The 18,800-nt window shown below is 45.1% G+C and overlaps 2 protein-coding genes across 2 annotated transcripts in view; both read left to right on the forward strand.

The window, feature by feature from the left end:
• LOC102383704 (acidic mammalian chitinase) overlaps positions 1-4,479 on the forward strand; it is a 7,090-nt gene extending 2,611 nt beyond the window's left edge. Inside the window, exons 3-11 of the mRNA XM_006025029.1 lie at positions 1-203; positions 693-749; positions 857-1,022; positions 1,538-1,662; positions 2,155-2,278; positions 2,419-2,604; positions 2,725-2,844; positions 2,944-3,085; positions 4,202-4,479. Of these exons, the coding sequence (XP_006025091.1) occupies positions 1-203; positions 693-749; positions 857-1,022; positions 1,538-1,662; positions 2,155-2,278; positions 2,419-2,604; positions 2,725-2,844; positions 2,944-3,085; positions 4,202-4,479 (1,401 nt within the window). The remainder of the gene's footprint in view (positions 204-692; positions 750-856; positions 1,023-1,537; positions 1,663-2,154; positions 2,279-2,418; positions 2,605-2,724; positions 2,845-2,943; positions 3,086-4,201) is intronic.
• Positions 4,480-10,158: 5,679 nt separating this feature from the next.
• Positions 10,159-17,496, forward strand: LOC102383454 (acidic mammalian chitinase-like). Its single transcript, XM_006025028.1, has 11 exons — positions 10,159-10,183; positions 11,322-11,351; positions 12,482-12,683; positions 13,887-13,943; positions 14,051-14,216; positions 14,805-14,929; positions 15,448-15,571; positions 15,712-15,897; positions 16,041-16,160; positions 16,260-16,401; positions 17,252-17,496. Exons 1-11 carry the CDS (start codon positions 10,159-10,161, stop codon positions 17,494-17,496), a joined length of 1,422 nt encoding a protein of 473 aa, XP_006025090.1.
• Positions 17,497-18,800: the final 1,304 nt, after the last annotated feature.

The following is an 18,800-nucleotide window of genomic DNA, read 5'->3' on the forward strand; positions in this document are numbered from 1 at the left end:
GGCTCTGCCTATGTGCTTTCATGCTATTTCACCAACTGGGGCCAATATAGACCTAGCCCAGGGAAATACTTCCCAAAGGACATTGACCCATGCCTGTGTACTCACCTGCTCTATGCCTTTGCTGGAATGACCAACAATGAGATTGCAACCATCGAGTGGAATGACGTGACCCTTTACAAATCTTTCAATGACCTGAAAAACCAGTAGGTATCTAGAATAGAGGGGAATCCATTGCCCTGCTTCCAACTACAAGTTAAAAATTAAAAAAAACAGCTCTCCTGTACAGACTAATACTACCCACCTACTGATCACTGGAGTTCATCTCTTCCTGTACCATAATGAGCCAAAGCTAAAGCACTGTGCACAATACATCTCTCTGCCCCTTCCTGCCAAACACAGCTTGCAAGTCTAGAGCAAGAGCTTTTCTCCATGAAAAGCAAGAAGGGGCAGACAGTGAAGATGAGAGTACATCAGGTTACCTGCATTGAGTGACTATGCACTTAAAATTACAGCTAGCTTTGCCCTCGTGCCACATAACGAAGGGGAATACAGTCCAAGGTGGGTAGTACAGGCACTACATTTTAAGTGCCGCATGAATGTAATCATTTGTATCAGTCCATCCAATGAGATGCAAAAGAGGCTCTGATATATTTATTTTGCTCGGAAACTCATGCTTTACGCTTCTTTTCCAGGAACTCCGAGCTGAAGACTCTCCTGTCCATCGGAGGCTGGAATTTTGGAACAGCACCGTAAGCCCAAACCATCCCCTTCCCCTGGTTGCATCCTCCTATGGCTGCGACTGCAGGAAACAACCAGCAGCCACTTCCCCTGACTCTCGTCTCCCCTGCTTCCCTAGATTCACAGCCATGGTGGCCAGTTCTGCCAACCGCCAGACCTTCATTAACTCCGTTATCAGTTTCCTGCGCGAGTATGAATTTGATGGGCTGGACATTGACTGGGAATACCCTGGCTCCAGAGGCAGCCCTTCTGTGGACAAGGAACTCTTCACCGTGCTGGTTAAGGTAAGGAGGAAACTAAGTATTTGCTGAGGGGTCGCCAGTTGGAAGATCACTTGGAATGGCCAACTACATAACCCACAGCAGGCAAAAAACCCTTTGCTGGCTAGATCAGAAATAACCTGGAGTCAAAGAAATCTGCTGATTTCAGATAAGAAACCTACCTCCTTTTCATGCGAGTACCAGCAGGAAAGGTATCGCCTCAATTTCAGGGCAGCATAATTCACTATGATACAATATATATATATATATATATATATGGAGTTTCATCAGTGGAGGGCTAAAAAGCTTCCTCCCGTGGGCAATCAAATGTCCCGAGTTCCTCCCCACTCCAGCTCATCTCCCTGCATGCAGACAGCTTTCTTTTGGTTGGAAAGGTTGTGCAGGTCCTCAAGAATGTGAATTGGAGATAGGGGAAGGGAGTCCAGGCTGCCTGAGCCCCCTCTATTTAGAAAGGTCAGGGTGCAGGAGTCTCAGTCTGGGGGTTTCCAACAGCTAAGTGTGTCCTTGCCTTTCCTTAGGAATTGCTGGAAGCCTTCGAGCAAGAAGCCAAGAAAGTTAACAAACCAAGACTCCTGGTCACCGCTGCTGTTGCTGCAGGGCTTTCCAACATCGAGGCTGGCTACCAGATTGCTGAGCTGGGCCAGTGAGTACTCTGCTTTCACATGGTGGTGTCATCTGCCTTCTAGTAATACTGTGCACTTTTCTCCATGAACAACAAATACCAGGTGCATAGCATCTCCACAGCATGGGCCCATAGGCCAGAATTCAACCTGGTTTTATAACACTGTCATCTAGTAGAAGGCAAGAGTGCATCTCTGATGCGAGATGGGACAGATCTAGCCCCTGGTCTTGTCGGTGCACTGTCCCTGTGAAGATCTGTGCTCTACCACCTGGTTGTAGCATTCCTCAGCACTAGAGTTTAAATCTCAGCCCATTGCAGGGGTGTCCAAAGCCCAGAGGAGGACAAAGTTGTTACGCGGGAAGCTTGGTGAGGAAGATGTGCATGCAGGACTCCAGAAAGCAGGAAGTGGGAGTATGACCTGTATTACCCCATAGAGACAGCACTAAAGGGGCAATGAGCTGTTCCAAGGGTTAAAAAGAACTGGAGATTGATATTCACACTGCTCCCCAACAGGTACCTTGACTACTTCCATGTGATGACATATGACTTCCATGGCTCTTGGGAAGGATTCACTGGAGAGAACAGCCCTCTCTACCAAGGACCAGCTGACAAAGGCAGCTATGTCTACTTCAATGTGGTAAGTGCATCTTGAGAGCTTGGGGACTCGGACCAATAGAGGTTGCAATGAGGCAGCCCTGAAGACATACAGAGGGGTGAGCTCTGGTGTGTCATTGGACAAATCTCTGCAGAGGTCTGGACTCACCTGTTGTTTTACAGGACTATGCTATGAACTACTGGAAGAGCAATGGTGCCCCCGCTGAGAAGCTCGTTGTTGGATTCCCAACCTACGGACACACCTTCATGCTGAGAGATGCCTCCAACACCGCCGTTGGCGCCCCAATAAATGGACCTGGGCCTGCTGGACCATACACAAGACAGTCTGGCTTCCTGGCTTACTATGAGGTGTGTGCTCCATCAACAATGAACCGCAAACACCCACAGAGACCTCACAGGAGGTGTAATGGGTTGAAGTTGTGCTTTACATATCACGTCTTAAATCCTCATGCCTTCCCCTTTTCTTAGATCTGCACCTTCCTGAAGAATGGAGCCACCCAGGTTTGGTACACCCCTCAGGATGTGCCCTATGCTTACAAGGGTGATGAGTGGTTGGGCTATGACAACCAGAAGAGCTTTGAGATCAAGGTAAGTCTGGACTCTCTGCAGTAATCTAACCAGAGCTATTTCAGCTCATTTTACAGTACTGTCTGGACTCATGTTGGCTTCTGTCCTGGCACTTAACAGATTGAATGGCTGAAGAAGAGCGGATTTGGAGGTGCTGTGGTTTGGTCCCTTGACCTGGATGACTTCACTGGCACTTTCTGCGGCGAGGGCAAATACCCCTTGATCACCACCCTGAAGACCGGTCTGGGACTGCAGAGCTCTAGTGAGTAGCTCCAGGAATTACAGGATTCTCCCAAGATCTAGATAAGAAATGAAGGGCAAGAAGAGGTGTATAAATGTTCTTCTCAATCTGATACAGTGGGACCCATGACCACCACATACTCAAGAATAGTAAATTAAATCAGGGAGCATCCAAAGCTCTTTATTTTAGAGCCCTTCTATCCAGCTTCTCTGTGCACATGTCAGACGCTTAGGTGTAAAGTCAGTCTTTACATGGCATGAGAGAATCACTCCAAAAAACTTTTCATCCTCTGAGACACAGCTCAGGTCAAATTCAGTTAAGTATCAGGTGACACATTTTTTATTTTTATGAGATATTGTCAAAAATTAAGAACATTTTGTAGCTCAACATGATTAGGATTAGATAGGAGCTCACAGAGCTGAGTCAAGGCTGAGACGCCCCAGTTGAACTGTGTGGAGGACACGGGATTGGCGCATAGAACGTGGTGCAGGTGAGGACAGAGATGAACTGGCAGAGAAATGCTGGGTTTGAAAGAGCTGAGATTAGCATACAAGGAGTTTGTCCTCCCGCAGAGCTGAGAGGTTATAATAGTGTAATGTGGGTGGGGATTTAGGATTGGAGTCATTGCAGATCAGCACTGAGATGTAGTGCTAAAGAGCACTGCGACTGAATTGAACATCAGAGCATGGATGTTAAAGACTCCCTGTGGAAACCTTAGCTAGAGCCCAGCCAGAGGCAAAGATCTGCCTCTGAATAAGCTTTTGGATGCTTAGGACTTGACACAGGATCCAGATCTGAACACCGTAGCCTGGATTCATCATTATGGTGGATCTTCCTACTAAACAGAGAAGAAACTGTCTTGAACGGGGGGTTGGACTAGATTCCCTCTTGCAGCCCCATCTACCCTATTTATATATGATTCCAAGAGTCAGAAACCTAGATCTGAACTTATTCAGACCTTAGGCAGTACAAATTTAGGAATTAAAATCAGTGGCTTAGTTATCCATGTATGCACAGATAGGTCTGTGGGAAGTTAGGTAGATATCCAGTTAGGTTCACACACGGATAGACCAGCTCTCTTGAACCAAGCACAAACATGGCCCGACTAAGGTTAAACCATGTCTCCTTTTCTTTCAGCCTGCAAGCCCCCAGCTCAGCCCCTTCCTCCGGTCACCAAGCCTCCCAGTACTAGTGCCAGCGGTAGCGGCAGCGGCAGCGGCAGTGGCAGCTCTGGTGGAAACCCAGGCAGCGGCTCTGGAGGCAGTGGCTTCTGTGTCGGCAAAGCCAGTGGCCTCTACCCAGACCCCACCAACAAGAACAGCTTCTACAACTGCGTGAATGGGGAAACCTTCCAAGAGAACTGCAGCGCTGGTCTCGTTTTTGATACCAGCTGCTCCTGCTGCAACTGGGCATGAACAGAGCAGGGATAAAAAAAGTAACCGGTCCAATCTGACTGAGATTAGAGTAAATAGAAAATAAAATAAAGCATTCAGCAAAATCAGCAGCTGTTTACCTTGTGGTCTTCTTATTCATCTGGGTTTCATTGCTCCCTTCTACCACAGTGCTGTGTGCTTTGGTGGAGGTTACACTTGGAAAAGGGTAGACCTGGATTTAACCACTGAACATCAGTAGCTTCAGGCCTGAGGGGATTTGGATTCCACATCCTAATTCAAGAGTGAGAGTTCCCAAGAGACCTGGAACCTAAACCCAAGCTCAATTAAGTATTACTAGGCAATTGTGGGATATTGTCAATTTAGTGACTAATCCCACTGGCTTCCCTGTCCCTGAGCACAGCATAACGGGCTTAAAAGTCTGTGGTGGTCCCTGGATGTGTGGCCACTCCTTTTCCTGGAGCGAACCTTTTCCAGTCCCCAGAGTGCAGCTCTTTCCAGTCACCAGCATGTGCATCCATGTCTCTTGGGGATGAGCCCCACTGTTCAGTCATTTTCTAGTTGGGTCTCTATGACCCACCACTTGCCAGGAGCACAACTACTGACCTATGCAGACTTCTCTTTGGGAGCCTGTGAACAATAGCAGTATGCAGCGATACAGAAGCAGTGTCTTTACAATGATGAATGATTGTCAGCAGGAGCACCACAGTCCAAGGAGTTGATTTTAAACAGCACTACTATGTCCCAAGTAATAGCACTGAGGAATAGCCTCCTCATAGTTATTATCCTAACTATGGTGATTGCTGGGTACATATATACAGAAACTGAAGTTCTAGTGTCTGGGAAACTTTTCAGGGCCAACAGAGGTCATTTTGTGACTTAAGCACCTAAACTGTACCTAAGTCCTACCTGGGACTTTCTGGCCCTAAGTGACATGTCTGCTATTTCATAGCAATCCACAGTACAGCAGGGGACAGAACCTGGGTCTCTTAAGACTCAGGCTATCCTCCTAACCTAGCTGGCAATAAATCACCTTGTTCTCCTGCTGGTATGCTGTAATATGGCAAGACATCACAGTCTTGATATGAACAACACTGATACATGTGACAGTGGAACCCAGAGAAACTAAACTCAGTTTTCTTGCTCCAAAGAACTCCAGGGGAAACCCTGTCTTTGATTTTGCATTACATGGGTTTCCTACCAGAGCTAAGGTTGCAGGTGGTCTTGAAAACTGAAAGCAAATCTCAGATCAATTTGAAAAGGGTATTTTTTTTACTGTTGTCTTGTGACAGTCAGGCCCAGGCTCCCCCAAGGTTTGATAATCCTGTGGGGGGACCATTTGGCTCTTGTCCTAGGAGTTCCTCTTCGCTCTAGGCTTCATTAGAAAAGCATCATCCAATCCCAGTATACGCACATGGCTATGGCAACTCTACCAGCTGGAAGATGTTGGTATTGGGAGAGTTAATTGATGGGGAAACAAATGAACCTGGTCAAGTCACCAGCTGATTTTGCTTTATTACTTATAGACCACCATGTGGAATAGCCTTAGCTAAGTATGAGTGGTCATAACCCCGTTGACTTCAGTGGAGATACACAGATTAATTCCACTTGAAGGATTAGACTGAGGAACACACTCTTAGCTCTTGCCTTGAAGAGCTTACAAACCAACAGAAACGGGACCCACAACATTCAGGTCCAGAGCTCAATTTCAAGTGTTTTTTTAATAAGATAACAAGTTTAGTTGGTAAGTTTATACTGTTGATGCTAAACCTTTAAGATCTCTGTAAAGCAGTAATATTGGTACCATGTGACATTTTGATTAAGAACCTGGAATGATAGAAAATCACTCCATCGTGCATTAAGTGGCTTTAAATCCAATTGGTCTCAGCAAGAGAAATCATCATGGAGTGGCTGAGTCTGTAGCGGGGTCCCACAGTGATTGGTTCAGCCAGGGCTGAATTAACGCATAGGGCCCTGGGCATGTACCTTGTTTGCCTAAGTGACAAAGTTGTGCATATTTTACATATTATAATTATTGAGTGGAAAAAAAAGTAAGAAAGATTTCATCTTCACCTGGGGGCCCACGAGTTTGCCTAGGGCCCACTAAAGTGTCAATCCGGCCCTGGGTTCGGCTACTTACTATTTGAATCAAGGGTCTGGAAGAAAGTATAAAACTCTTATTGATAAAGTTTGTAGACAACACAAAAACTGGGAGAGCGGTAACAAGCAAGACAGACCACTGATGTAGACTGCTTGATGAGCTGGGCACAAGCAAGCAGTATGTTTCCCAGCGTAACGTGTCCAGAAACAGAGTGCAGGCCAGATGTCCCGGGGGAGGGATTACCCCAAGAAACAGCATGCTGAAAAAGACTTGGGGGTGACAGTGGATGAACAGCTGGACAGTAAGGCTGTGTGAAATGGAAGCATTTCGTTTCAACCAGCGTTTCGACATTTTGACAGAAAAGTGTTTTGTTTTGGCTTGAGTTTCAAGTCAAAACGGCTGTTCCATTTCGTTCCGTCGAAACATTTTGCCGTTTCAACCCTGTTTCGACGTTTCGCCCATAGGATATAATGGGAAAGGTCAAGAGAGGCTATAGCTTTCTGTTTCTGGCCAGATTTGGACAAAACTTGCAGAAATGGTAGCCCCTTCTGAGCGCATAAAGCGTGCCAAGTATCAAGAAGATAGATGGAGGGAGTTCAGAGAAACTGCACCCCAAAGTCTTGAGAGAAAATCTCATGTCACTTGTATGTGTTAAGCCATAGTGAGGTTAAAACTGCAGGGATGGTACCCCTACTGAGGTCACCGAGCCTGCCAAGTTTCAAGGCGATAGGTACAGGGGGTTCAGAGAAACTGCACCCCAAAATCCTGAAAGCAGAACTCATGTCACACGTATGTGTGTTGAGCCACAGTGGGGTCAAAACTGCAGGGGTAGTGGCCCCTGCGGAGGCCACAAAGCCTGCCAAGTTTCAAGGTGATAGGTGCAGGGGTTTGGGGAGAACTGCACGTCAAGCTGCTGACAGGCAAAACTCGTGACACGGGTGACACTGTGTGTGTTAAGGTGCAACAGGCTGAAAACTGCAGGGGTGGTGGCCCCTGCTCAGGCCACAAAGCATGCCAGTTCCCCCCTGAACCCCTCCACCGATCTTCTTGAAACTTGGCCTGCTTTATGCCCTCAGAAGGGGCTACCATTTCTGCAAGTTTTATCCAAATCTGGTCAGAAATGACAAAGTTATAGACTGTTTTTGACCTTCCCCATTATAACCTACGGGTGAAAAGGGGAAACATTTTGACTTGCCTCGTTTTGTTTCGAGGCTGTTTTGACCATATCTTGTTCCATTTCGATTTTGCTGCTTCGACCTCAAAACAGGTCAAAACAGCAAAACTGGTGGTGAAATTTTGCACAGCCCTACTGGACAGGAATTCCCTATGTCGTGTCATTTCCAAAACAGATGATATTAGTGTCTCCTTCTTGGATGGGGCAGCAGAGATCTTCATCTGGATCTGGAAATTCAACCACTGGCTCATTTGTGCTCTGCACTAGTGAACCCCATTATGGGAGCCAACGCTACTCATTTCTAATCCTTTTTATAGCAGGAGCAATAGCACGCAGACTGGCTACCTTGACTCCTCCACTGCAATCTTCTCAACAACAATATGAAAGTACCTCTATGAAACAACTAAGGTCATTAAGGCTGAGATTTTCCAATGTCCTTTGCACTGCTTTTGTTATCATATCACTCAAGGAACATGATGGAATTTTTTTTCCAGAGAGCTCTGCTTTCTTTAATGCTCTGCCATATCTCATCCACTATATAAAAATAATTCCAGAGGATCACCTAGGTCATATTAATCTACTCTCGAGTGGTATGAGATGCAAGCTACTTTGAAATGACCTTGGTATTTGCTCCTCAGGGTCTCATGGACGTAGTCTAGGTTACCTGGTGGTAATTCTTCTTCCTTTCCTTCTAACAGAAACTATAAAATGTTTCTTGCCATAGAGCTTCAGTGTTTCCAGACTATATTTTTCCACCATCATTTTCACAAATATAAGTAAATATGTCCAATTAGAGCTCTGCAAATAATCCATGCTTCACGGCAACCAAAAAGAAAAATTGGAATTTTCCCACTGAAACAAAAAGCTAAAGAACAAAATTCACTCTCCAATTAAGCTTTTCATTTTTAACACTTTCTAACCATATTTATAGCACGCTTAGACACATTTTCATTTTTAAAAACCCACATTCTTACAACATAAAACATCCGCACCATTGTGAAACGCATCAACATGAAATATTAAAAACATTTCCAGGGGATTTTTTCAGGTTTTCTTAGACACAACAAGCTGACCAATTCTACCTGGATTCACCTGGTGTTCAGTCATTCAAAATGAGCATTTTTCAGGGACAGTTTCACATGAAAAATGCATTCTGGCTGCTTGGAACAGCAAGAGCAAGGATGGAGTGCTTCAGTTTCTGCTATGAGGTGACTTTATCCTGTCTAGGAGCAGGCTGCAATGTGTAGGGACCTAGAGAGCACTACATTCAGCACACGTGTGATGAGGAAGGAGAATATGTGTAGCATCATCATCATGTTTCTTTCTCGTTAGTGCCTTCCCTGAATGGTCCCCTCTCATTGCTAGTAGCTGGCTTTCAAAAATAACACTGAACTGTGTCGGCAGAACGGCATACCATTCACTTTTACTTTGCCCTGCCACATCCAAAGCAGGCTCAGGAACATATTTATTTCAAAACAAGACTTTCTGGCATATTTAGCCTAAAGACAAACCCTAGGTCTGGATAGCAAGGGCCTCATTCATCTAGGCTTTCCACCAGTTTGGCAGGAAGGTGGCTCCCTTGATTTCACTGAAGTTATTCTGGCCTTGCGCAGTCCAACTGAGCAGAGGAAGAGACCCCAAGCCTTGGATCCTCAAATGCGCTAAGCCACTTCACTCTTCACGACGGCCTTCACTGAGCTGGAATAGCATTTTATGGCTGTGATTACTGAAAGCAAATCTCAGATCAACTTAAAAAGGTCTTTTTTACTGTTGTCTTGTGACAGTCAAGCCCAGGCTTCCCCAAGGTTTGATGATCCTGTGGGAGGACTGTTTGCTCTTGTCCCGTGAGTCCTTCTTAGTTCTAGGCTTCATTAGAAAAGCATCATCCAATTCCAGGATATGCACATGGCTATGGCAACTCATTTCTCTACCACCTGATTAGCTGAAGTCCTGCCAGTAGCACTCCTATCCAGGTTTCCTCCTCGAATCATAACAACCTCCCTTCACGAAGGTGACCAAATCCTTGTCGAAGCCCATTATATTATGCATTTGCCACCACTGTACACATAGCATCACAATGAGCAGTTTATATAGCAAACACATACATTACTCTGCAATCTATAACATAACACTAAACCTATCAGCAGAACCAACTTCCCAAATGACACTATCGTTACAACCCATTTCTACCTGTGGCCCAGCTACACCTTAAGTAGAAAGATTGATAACACTGTTTTCTTTGACCTGGGTTCGTAAGCAGGTCCATTGTACCTGCATGTAGTTTTTAGTGTGTTATATGATGCTTATCTTCATCAAATACTGCAATCTTCACATGTCCTTTGTGATATGGAAAAAAAACACGCAAGCAAGGGAAGCATAAGGTATAAAAATCAGAAAGAGGCAGCACTGGATCAGCACACGGGCAAAGATGGCGAAGCTGATCCTTCTCACTGGTAAGTTCAGCTCTGCAACTTTCTTATACTGGTTTCTGAGCAGTGCTATGTGGAAAATGGATTTTTTTTAGCTTAGAGGCCAAAGCCAAAAATAGCTAAACAAAAATTATTTTGGGGTGACTTGAAATAAAAAAATTGTTTTTGGTTTATCTCACCAAAATATTTCATTTTGTTTTCAGGCGTTTGTGATTTAAAACTTGTTCGATTTCAAAGTAGAAGATCAGTTTGAAAAGACAATTTGAAAAACGTTACATTTTGAAATCCTTGGATTTTTTATTATTTTTCAAGGATGGCGCTATGCCAAATGGCATGCAAATTCACACACCCTTTTTACTGCCCCAGAACTTCATTTTTTTTACTACTACTTTAAACCATCTAATCTTAGTATAACGTCTTTCAAAATGTCACAGCTTTCATAGATTTCACAGACATTAGGGCTGGAAGGGATCTTGGGAGATCATTGAGTCCAGCCCCGCTTCCCCAAGGGCAGGAAGTCAGCTGGGGTCAAAGGATCCCAGCAAGTATGCATGTAAAGAGTTACTCTAGCTTCTTTTCTACCTTGGAGAACTCAGAACAGCAGCAGTCTCCCAATGCCTGAAGAAGGGCGTTTGTGCTCGAAAACTTGCAAAGAACATTTTTCCAACTATTTAGTTGGTCTAATGAACGATATCACATCTACCCAAAGAGCCTTGCCTGCCTATGTCCTTAGACCAACACGGCTACAACCAACACCCCTGCTACGTGTCTTTTATTCATTAATCGGCAGACATTTAGAAGGAGTGGTTAGCATATTATTATTAGAGGGCGAAGAGCCTTCTATAAACTTCCTCGATTATGGTAAATCTAAAAAAAACCCAGACAAAATAAGAATTATTGTTTTTGAAGACAGGGATATTGGCCCCAAGAATCCTATTATCATTAAAGGAGCAGTCTCAGTGCGTGTCCAGCGATTGCTAAATTGTGAAATACAGTAGCAGGACATGACGACACAAAAGCTGCATTTGCCATAAAAAAAAAAGAATCAATATGCTCACTACCATGGTATCCCACCGTGCATGAGATATTGTGTGAGTTGGCATCACTAGAGAGTTGCATATTTCCAGGTTTAATGTTCTAATTATTCTCTTTCTCTCTAAAGGTTTGGTGTTCCTGTTGAATGCACAAATAGGTATGTGCTCCTATTCACATACAAATCTCATTTTATAATAATATTTTAGTTCATTCTTTTAAAGAACTTATAATATGATTACATAGACAGAAGCATAGACAGACAGACCTTTCTAAAGGCAAACATTTTTCAATTGACTCCATGCTATTTTTAGAGGTAAAGTATTTCTGGTATGGAAAATTGGTACTAAAACCCCAGACAAGTCATATGCTTTTTATAAGGCACTAGAGTACTGAATATTTTCCTCCTAAGTTCAAGATAAAGTAATCCAAGAAATGAGTATCACCGACAAACTAGAAAGGGCTTTTAAAAATCTCCGATGGCTTCAGTCATTTCTGTATTGTATTGCAGAACCAACACAAGTAATCTACCATTTGGAAAGAAATATAGACTGCATTTTCTGACTCTCAGACATGCGGTAGAGCTGAACAAATTGTAAAGCACGAGTCTTAGTTTATGCAATAGGTGTCTCAAGTCAAATGTTTAATAAAGTAAAAAAGTAGAAGAAAAATTAAATAAAACATTTCCTTGGATTGCCAACTCACTAGGTGCATCTACACGTGACGCTACGTCACCGTAACAACACACTATGGCGACGTAGCGTCTGTGGGCAAAAACCATGATGCCGCAGCTATGTTGCCATAGCAATGCACTCAGTATAGCGCATCGTTACAGCAATGAGGTGGCTAAAAGTCACCATCTGCTGGTGGCACGGTGCAGTATGGGCAGTTCCTGCACCATCTTTTAGTACTTCCAAAAGGTTTCTAAATGATGGTGCAATAACAACAGTGTCCTAGGGCACATGTAGATGTGCCCATAATGGATGAAACACCCATGTTAAACTATTAGGGATTTCTTGGAACATAAAGAAACATTGCACAGGTCAGGTAGTACCAGCTCCTCTAAACCATGTCCATATTAGTTTAATGAATTTGTCATACAACCCAGGTCATGAGCATTATCTCTGAGTCCAAAAAAACAGGACCGTGAAAATCAAGTGCTTGGGTCCAACTGGTATTTATTCCCTCTTGAGTAAAGGTAGGGGAATGCACACCAGGTTTTTAAAGAGATGGAGGCTATTATTTTATTTGGATTTTCACATCAAACTTCCCTCCCGCTCTTCTCTGCAGGCTCTGCCTATGTGCTTTCATGCTATTTCTCCAACTGGGGCCAATACAGACAAGGCTCAGGGAAATACTTCCCAAAGGACATTGACCCATGCCTGTGTACTCACCTGCTCTATGCCTTTGCTGGAATGACCAACAATGAGATCACAACCATCGAGTGGAATGACGTGACCCTTTACCAATCCTTCAATGGCCTGAAAAACCAGTAGGTATCTAAAGTAAAGGGGAATCCAATATCCTGCTTCTTACAAGTTATTAAGTCACAAAACAAACAGCTCTCCTGTACATAGCAATCCTATCTACCATGGGAGCTGTCTCCACCAGGAGGTTGGAGAGAGAGGCAGAAAAGAAGAGAGTACATCAGGGCACCAGTACTGATCCACCATGCACTCAAGTGAGCTAGTCTTGCCTTGTCCCACATGCCAACATAACCAGGGAAGAGTCTAAAGAGGGTAGTAAGTCATGTTTTTAAGGGCAGCACAAGAGTAGTCATTTATGTTGGTCCATCCAATGAGATGCAAAAGAAGCTGATACATCTTCAAGAGGAGACTAGACAGTCACCTTACTGGGGTCACCTGCCCCCCAGTTATCTTTCCTGCTTGGTGCAGGGGGCTGGACCCGATGATCTTCCGAGGTCCCTTCCAGCCTTACAATCTATGAATCTATTAACTCTGAAACCCATGTGTGATGGGACCCCAAGTCATCCAATGCCATGAAGGTACAAATTCCATGTAAGTGAGATACCCAGTTACAGGACACTAAATATAGGAATAAAATAAACCCACACTTTAATAATTAGGGAAAACACAGCAACGGAGCTGGGAAAGACAGACTATAATATAAAGATATAAAACACGCTATCTCCTAGCACTTTTCACTCTCACTCCTGGCTAGGGCTTACTTTACAGCCCACAGGTAGTTCCAGTGGCAGGCAACAGTCCTCACCATCTCTGCAGTGAGCTCCTCCTCTTCCCCAGAGGTCTCAGCTTCTCTGCTTCCCCCAGAGGTTACCTCTGCCCCACTGCTCTGGGCTTCTCTGCTGCAGTCCCCACGTGGCAGACTCTCTGTCTCCACTCTTGGGGCTTCACACCGGCAGGCTCCCCTGGATCCAGCAGCCTGGCAGGCACTCAGGCACGCAGGCACACATGGGCACGTGCATCCTTCAGTTCTGTGGCATACATCTCCTTCCAACTCCACCCCCCAACTCTAGAAAGAGCCGGAGGTCTCAGGAGCATGCCGAGAAAATAGTACAATTATCCAGGCTACACTCAACCCCTCTGCAATTCAGCCATTAATGCTTTTCCTGCCAGACAAAAAACCTATCCAAAGAAAACCTTTCAATTTGTAACATCCAAACAAACTATACAACCATATAAATGTCACACCGTGCTTTATCCTTCCTTTCTAGGAACTCCAACCTGAAGACTCTCCTGTCCATCGGAGGCTGGAATTTTGGAACAGCAAAGTAAGGCCAAACCATCCCCTTCCCCTGGCTGCATCCTCCTATGGCTGCGACTGCAGGAAACAACCAGCAGCCACTTCCCCTGACTCTCATCTCCCCTGCTTCCCTAGATTCTCAGCCATGGTGGCCAGTTCTGCCAACCGCCAGACCTTCATTAACTCCGCTATCAAATTCCTGCGCCAGTATGATTTTGATGGGCTGGACATTGACTGGGAATACCCTGGCGCCAGAGGCAGCCCAGCTCAGGACAAGCAACTCTTCACCGTGCTGATTAAGGTATTGAGGAAACTAGATGTTTGCTGAGGGATTGCTACTAGCTGGACAATCATCGGGAATGACCAACTAGATAATGCACAGCAGGCACGAAACCCGTTGCTGGCTAGATCAGAAATAATCTGGAGTCAAAGAAATCTGCTGATTTCAGATAAGAGACATGTCTCCTTTTCATGCGAGTACCAGAAGGAAAGGTATTGCTTTAAGTTCAGGGCAGCATAATTCACTGTGATACAATATATATATATCCCCAGCCAATATGTATGCTGGCTGGGCCAAAATATGGGATGCTCAACCTAAGATAGCTGAAAGCATTGACCAGCATAATTTTGGGACAGTCTTCAATGAAGAGCCTCCTTCAGTGGAGGGATAAAAAACTTCCTCCCGTGGGCAGTCAAATGTCCTGAGTTCCTCCCCACTCCAGCTCATCTCCCTGCATGCAGACAGCTTTCTTTTGGTTGGAAAGGTTGCGCAGGTCCTCAAGAATGTGAACTGGAGCTAGGGGAAGGGAGTCCGGGTCATATGAGTCAGAGTGCGGGAGTCTCAGTCTGGGGGTTTCCAACAGCTAAGTGTTTCCTTGCCTTTCCTTAGGAAATACTGGAAGCCTTCGAGCAGGAAGCCAAGCAAGTTAACAAACCAAGACTCCTGATCACTGCTGCTGTTGCTGGAGGGCTTTCCAACATTCAGGGTGGCTACCAGATTGCTGAGCTGGGCCAGTGAGTACTGTGCTTTCCCATGGTGTGCTTTTAGAAAAGCTGGCCACTTCTCATCCCTAATAGCAAACCCAAAGCATAGCAGTACCTTACCACTGGTATGTAGGCCAGAATTTAACCTGTTTTTATAAGCATTGTGACTATTAGGAGGCAGAATTCTGCTTTGTGTGTGATAGGCACAGTCTAGTTCAAAAAATAAATAAGGGAGACAGCAACACAAGGATCTCCATCCAGACACTGGAAGTCATTGGGTTGTCCACAGTCTTGTCTATGCACTTCGTCTGAAGGGTTAGATACTTGATCCATGCATTACCACCTGGCTTTAAGCACTCCTCAGGACTCAGATTTCAATCTCAGTCTATCACTGGCATGTACAAGACCCAAAGAGGGGCACCCATGTCATGCAAAAGAGATGGTGAAGAAGCCATGCATGCAGGAAGTGGGAACATGACCTGCATCACCCCAGGGAGCCAGAGATTCAAAATGCACTGTGGATGGATGTTCACACTGCTCCCCCACAGGTACCTTGACTACTTCCATGTGATGACATATGACTTCCATGGCTCTTGGGAAGGATACACTGGAGAGAACAGCCCTCTCTACCAAGGACCTGCTGACCAAGGCAGCTACATCTACTACAATGTGGTAAGTGCATCTTGAGACCTTGGGGACAGAGACCAGTAAAGTCTACAACGAAGAAAGCTTGGAGAAATGCACAGTGGTGGGCACTGATGTTTCAGCTGACAAATCTCTGGGGAGGCCTTGATTCACCTGTTGTTTTCCAGGAGTATGCTATGAACTACTGGAAGAGCAATGGTGCGCCCGCTGAGAAGCTCGTTGTTGGATTCCCAACCTACGGACACACCTACCTCCTGAGCAACCCCTCCAACACTGCCGTTGGTGCTCCGACATCAGGACCTGGGCCTGCTGGACCGTACACAAAGCAAACCGGCTTCCTGGCTTACTATGAGGTATGTGCTCCACCAGATCACACAGGCATTGACCACGGTTCTAACATGAGATCTGCTGAGTAAATCAAAGCAACTGTAATGGTTGGAAATTGCTGTACTTTACAAGGCATTTCTTAAAACATCACATCTTCCCCTTTTCTTAGATCTGCACCTTCCTGAAGAACGGAGCCACCCAGGCTTGGGACACCCCTCAGGATGTGCCCTACGCTTACAGCGGCAATGAGTGGTTGGGCTATGACAACCAGAAGAGCTTTCAGATCAAGGTAAGTCTTGACTCTTCACAGCAATCTAACCAGAGCTATTTCAGCTCATTTTACAGTACTGTCTAGACTGATGTTGGCTTCTGTCCTGGCACCTAACAGGTTGATTGGTTGAAGAAGAACAACTTTGGAGGCGCTATGGTTTGGACCCTTGACCTGGATGACTTTACTGGCAGTTTCTGTGGCCAGGGCAAATACCCCTTGATCACCACCCTGAAGAACAGCCTGGGACTGCAGAGCTCTGGTGAGTATTAGAAAATTCACCACATTTCCCGAGACCTAGATGATAAAGAGAAAGTGAGAAGAAGTGTATAAATGTTGTTTCCAACCTGATGCAGTGCACCCATAATAGCCACACTGTCAGGAGTAACAAGATAGACACAAGAGACTATCTAGGGCTCTAGCAGAGCCAGGTGGAAAATGTAGGTTTATGAAAACAGGAATTGTCACAGGTCAGGGGCAGGGCACATTGGTAAGGGATTGTCATGGACCTTGAGAGCAGCACAGCAAAGTGGCATTATTAGAATTACACGAGATCCTAGGACTGGAAATGAAGTGGCTGCTGGTGATCTGGCCTCAGGTGTAGTTGTGTAGGACTTTGAGAGTCCAGATGCATCGCTGGTAAAAAAAAAAATCTCTGTGAAAGCCACTGGAGATTGACCCGAACAAAGATCTGTTGTCCGGATAAATGTTGGGAAGAGTCTGGATCATGAACATGAGTCTGCATCTACATCCGAATGCCAGAGCCTGTGTGTTCCTCTTTATACTGGATGACCAGGAACCAGAATCTGAGTTTAGCCCAACTTTGAGGAGCATGAAATCAGGAGCTGACATTCAGGACTTGGATCTCAATCTGTGCACAAATAGTTGGTACTGTGGTTGCCTGGGGGTGGGAGCGGGGGGTATTTAGAGACAAGCGGAGGGTGTATAGGATGGTTTGGATAGGGATGATCCTGCCTCAGGCAGGGGATTGGACTAGATGACCTATGGAGGTCCCTTCCAGTCCTGGTTCCCTATGGTTTTATGATCATCCCAAACCAAGAACAATTAAGAGTGAACCGAGGACTCCTGAACATTATCTGCTTTTATTTCAGGCTGCTCAGCCCCTGCTCAGCCCCTTCCTCCAGTCACTCAGGCTCCCAGCAGCGGAAGTGGCAGCAGCAGTGGCAGCGGGAGCTCTGGTGGCAGTGGCTTTTGCGCTGGCAGGGCTAACGGCCTTTACCCAGACCAAAGTGACCAGAACAGCTTCTACCAGTGCTTGAATGGGCAAACCTATCTCCAGCATTGCCAGGCCGGTCTTGTCTTTGATGCCAGCTGCTCCTGCTGCACCTGGGCATGAGTGGATCAGGATTGTGAGATAACTAATTAACTGTTCTAATCCGATTGAGATTATAGCAAGTAGTAAGGATGAAATAAAATAATCTGCAAAATCAATAGCTGTGCACACTGTGGTTTGTTAACTCATCTGGGATTTCTTTGGGCTCCAGGGGCAGTGACTGGCATTAAATTCTGTGTATTCCCCCACTAACCCATTTATAATTTGAACCAGCAAACCCCACTTACAGCACTTACTCATAGCCTATTCCTCATCCCATGGTAGCCAGTCCTTGAAGTCAACTGACTTCAGACTAACATTGCTAACTACATCAGTCACTGAAGTCAGTCACAACTACCCTTTGACTTCAAGGAGAATTGTGAATAAAGCAGAGCATCAACCAAGTTACTGAGTTCAGGATAATCTCTGGTTTCCCTTGTATCAACCATCGCACTCTAATGATGATATCTGCTCTATACATTCTCTCTAGTAAGAGTCAACAGATCAATCCATTAATAAATCACTCAAGCTGTAATGCACATACATTTTAATTAGGGCTGTTTGATGTATAAGCACTGCAGTATGAGAACCTGTGCACTGCAAAGTTGGTGTTTATATTGTACACTACTCTCTTAGGTCTCCACTTTCCACAGTTTCAGGAGTATTTGCTAGAGAGGTAGAAAAGGGTGTCTACTGTACTACGAGGGAAGGATAGAGAGGTCCACCACTATCAATCCACCAGCTCTCCATTCAGGTCTCTTTGGCGATATGGTGGCTGTGTTATAGAGGGGAAGCAGACAGTATAACATGAAGAGAGAGATTCAATTGGATCATTTTGCAGGGAAGTCATGGCCAGCCTGATTCTTTTTACCAGTTAATCCATGCTTATTACTGTGCCAGTGCACAAGCTTATTCCTATGGGAACTGTGCAGCCATGTTCCAGACTTCTGTAGGCGCAGCTCTATTCTGCAAAATTAATCTGGATATAGTTGTGCCTTACATGGCACTTATTCTGCACTGCAATGAAGTATGTCCTGAACAGCAGATTTACCATACTAAAACAAGCCGTTTGGTCCAGCTAACCTAGCACTTGGCCTACATCAGTGGACAATAATTGTTACATTAGAAGAAACTCAAAGAACCTGCCAACAATGCACCCACCAATTGAACAACCCTGTGCAAAGGTAGGAAATGTCTCCCAGACCACATACTGCCTCCCTTTAGTGCCCCGACACATAATGTTTCATCTCTCCTATCTTTAGCGCTACATCTTTGTTGGTTGATTATCTTTAAATCCAGCTATAGTATGCGATTCAATGATCAGCAAA

The sequence above is a fragment of the Alligator sinensis genome, unplaced genomic scaffold (genome assembly GCF_000455745.1).
Source record: "Alligator sinensis unplaced genomic scaffold, ASM45574v1 scaffold872_2, whole genome shotgun sequence".
Taxonomy (NCBI): domain Eukaryota; kingdom Metazoa; phylum Chordata; order Crocodylia; family Alligatoridae; genus Alligator; species Alligator sinensis.